The sequence below is a fragment of the Gordionus sp. m RMFG-2023 genome, chromosome 3 (genome assembly GCF_954871325.1).
Source record: "Gordionus sp. m RMFG-2023 chromosome 3, tfGorSpeb1-WG-v2, whole genome shotgun sequence".
NCBI lineage: Eukaryota > Metazoa > Nematomorpha > Gordioida > Chordodea > Parachordodidae > Gordionus > Gordionus sp. m RMFG-2023.
Window position 1 is genome coordinate 17,498,430 of NC_088777.1, and position 3,407 is coordinate 17,501,836.

At 35.1% G+C, this 3,407-nt stretch overlaps 1 protein-coding gene across 1 annotated transcript; it reads left to right on the top strand.

Annotated features, from left to right (window-relative positions):
- Positions 1-257: 257 nt before the first annotated feature.
- On the top strand, positions 258-3,101 carry LOC135926773 (uncharacterized). Its single transcript, XM_065462705.1, has one exon. The coding sequence runs from the start codon at positions 258-260 to the stop codon at positions 3,099-3,101; it is 2,844 nt and encodes a 947-aa protein (XP_065318777.1).
- The last annotated feature ends 306 nt before the right edge of the window (positions 3,102-3,407 follow it).

Consider the following 3,407-nt stretch of genomic DNA (forward strand, 5'->3'; position numbering starts at 1 on the left):
TATCATTAGATATGACTCATTTTTCTTCCAGTTTTAAGAATCTTTACGCCCTAGAATAAGCTGGTACCGTACTAGGTATCTTGCACTGTTTTTGCTGTATCTTCATTTCCATGGTCTGATCTTTTAATTATAACATCAATATCCTAAATTTCACGATAATTAACTTCTTAATGTTCTAGTATCTTATGTGTAAATACTCTGTTTAGAACAAATTGACAGGCAAGATCCTAATAGCATCTCTTAACATTAACGGATTAATGAATAAACTGGCAGTTCTGTTAAGGATGTTAACGGCAGAGAAAATTGACATTTTGGGCATACAGGAAACCCACTACCCTGGAGATATTATGGCTAATTTCAATGAATATAAGATGTTTTGCTCGGGTACTACCTCCAACAGCTGGTCAGGGATTGCTTTCCTTATTAATAAAAGAATGCAGAAATACGTCATGAAATTTGTACCCATCTCGGAAAGGTGCGGGCTCCTATACCTACATACGAACTTCAAGCCTACTATAATCGTAAATTTCTACGTCCCACCTAAAAGGAGCGAGCGATTAGCCTTTGTAGATATAATGATTAACATAATACACTCCTTACCAGAGAGATATAACATAATAATATTGGGAGATCTAAATATGGATATAGGCAGAGAAGCGGAATATATGTATAGAAACGTCACTGGGCACGCTACCCTAGTACAGAGTAATAGCGAATACAGTAAAAAATTACTTGACTTCTGCTGTAATAAAGATTTCAAAATTGAAAACACTTTTTTCAGTCATAGGGATAGGAATACGTATACCTTTGAAAGAGCGCAGCAGCAATCACAAATTGACTTCTTCATCTCGAATATTCATCGTTGGTTCGTGGATGTTAAAGCCCTAACTAATATGAATTTGTCAGATCATAGACTGCTTAGAGCGATTATTATAGTTAAAAATTTATGGGGGTATCATAACGGAAATAGACAAATTTCGATTAGTTCTAGCGCTACTCCCCCGTGTAATGAAATAACTCGCAAACTGAGTAAAATAAGAACATTAGATGATGAAAGACATTTTGATGAGATATTAAGCGGGAAAGAAGCCAGCTACAACACTATTAGGCTTGCAAGCGTTGAGAAAAGTTGGAATCTTTTCAAAGATGCCCTAGTCGATACATACAGAGTATTGCCAGATGTAAGTCTTATCCACAGGAAGGAGTGGATGGCGAATGATACCCTGGAGAAAATAAACCAGTTAAGAACCGCGTGTAGCTCTAATAAGGATCTTTGGAAGATGATACAAAGATTACTGCGGAGAGATAGACGGGTTTATAGCGCGAAGAAAGCGTTTGATATTGACAAAGACGTAAGAGAAAATAGGCTACATGATGCATATAAGAAATTAAAATATTTTTGTAAACCTAACGGTTTTCAGAAGGTACCCTCAATAGTATTAAATGATGGTAAAATAATAATTGATCAAGATGAACAGATGGCGCTGTGGCTCGACTACTATATTACGGTGTTCGATGGACGTAAAGTAACTAGAGCAACAAATGTAAATATAATTATGGCTCCACCCCAGTCTGGTTTCACCTTAGTGGAAATTATGAATGTAATAAAGAAATTACGAAACAATAAAGCTCCGGGGCTTGACAACATTACGGCGGAACATCTGAAGATCGCACCTAGAACGACATCTTCTTTTCTACTAGCCCTATTCAATAAAATATGGGAAAATGGAAGCACCCCTACGGAATGGAACAAGTCCCTTATATGCAATTTTCCCAAAACTGCAAACCCCCTGAAATTCACCGATTATCGGGCGTGCGCTTTAACATCTTGTGTTGCAAAGATATTTATGGTACTTATGAAGAATAAGATTGTTCATTCGACGCCCAATCTTTTTTCTAAATATATTTGTGCTTACAGGCCTAATAAAAATATACTAGAACCCATATTATCTCTGAAGATAATAATGCAAAAGTGTTATAGATATAAGATTCCGTCATTTTACACATTTATTGATTTCAGTAGAGCATTTGATAATGTTAATCATGAAGCGTTGTGGGAAACGCTCGTAGAATGTGGTATTGAAACCCAGATAATTCGTATCTTGAAATATCACTATTCGAATTTATTCGCTTGTTTCAAAATAAATAATAAAACCTCCCCCTTTTTCAGGATTAAGAAAGGAGTAAAACAGGGCTGTACCCTCTCACCTCTCCTGTTCAACATAATCATCAATAAAATAATAAAAGAAGTATTAGGAGCTGCAGATCTAGTAGACATAGGATCAAACGAGAAAATTTTTTTCGTTAACAGGATAATATCCTATGCAGACGATATTGTAGTGATTTCGAAAAGTATCGAAGAGACCAAAAATCTACTTTATCTAATCGAGACAGTGAGCTATAGAGCTGGCCTTAGGATCAACTTTAACAAAACGGTTATTCTTCCCTCCCCAAACGCGCCTTCAATCCAGGATTTTACAGTTGGAACGAATACAGTGAAAATAGTAGAGAATATAAAATACTTAGGGGTAATCTTGGATAACAAAGGTAGCTGTAAAGATGAGATGAAGATGAGGATACAGAAAGCTAGAGGTGCTTTCTACAGATATATGAAAATATGGAAAGCTAGTGAAATTTCAGTGTTCACTAGATTGAGAATATTCAACTCGTTGATTGTTCCAATTGCATTATACGGTGGAGATATCTGGGAGGCAAAAAAAACAGAGATCAGACGGCTTCAATCTTTCATAAATAATTGTCTGCGTACGATACACGGGATTTTCTACCCAAGAGTAATCTCTAACTCGAATCTTTGGAGGAAGTCTACTCACACTCCAGTGAATATTACTCTTAGGAAAAGACGGATCCAGTTATTAGGCCATGTAATAAGAAACTCTGATAATAGTTTAGTCCACGATGCCATAACATGGCTGTACTCGTATAAAGGTAAACAGTACACAAAATACAAATCATTATGGTACTATAAAACCATAAAAGATATAATGGATCTAAATGTTAACATGAAACAATTCATTAGACTGAATAACAATAAAAGATCCATTAAAAAACTATTTCGCATCAAGAAAAGCTACCTTCAATAAGTACAAAATACATTCTCAGAATGTATGTTACATTATCATCACCCATTAATCCTATCGTATACTACCAGAGTAATAAATTTCAAAAACTACTCATCATTATCAAACTTTCCCAATACCATCATACATCCTAATCCTCTCATAAGTATATTTTATTTTACTTACCAAAAAGTGTTTTAATATAGTAAAGATTTTTAATGGTAAATTGTCCTTAACCCACCACAACGTAATTAACTTTCACTGTAGTTATCGGGTATAGGCTCTTTTTTTGTCCCATTCCCTTTTATATAAGCCTATAGAGGTTTAAGT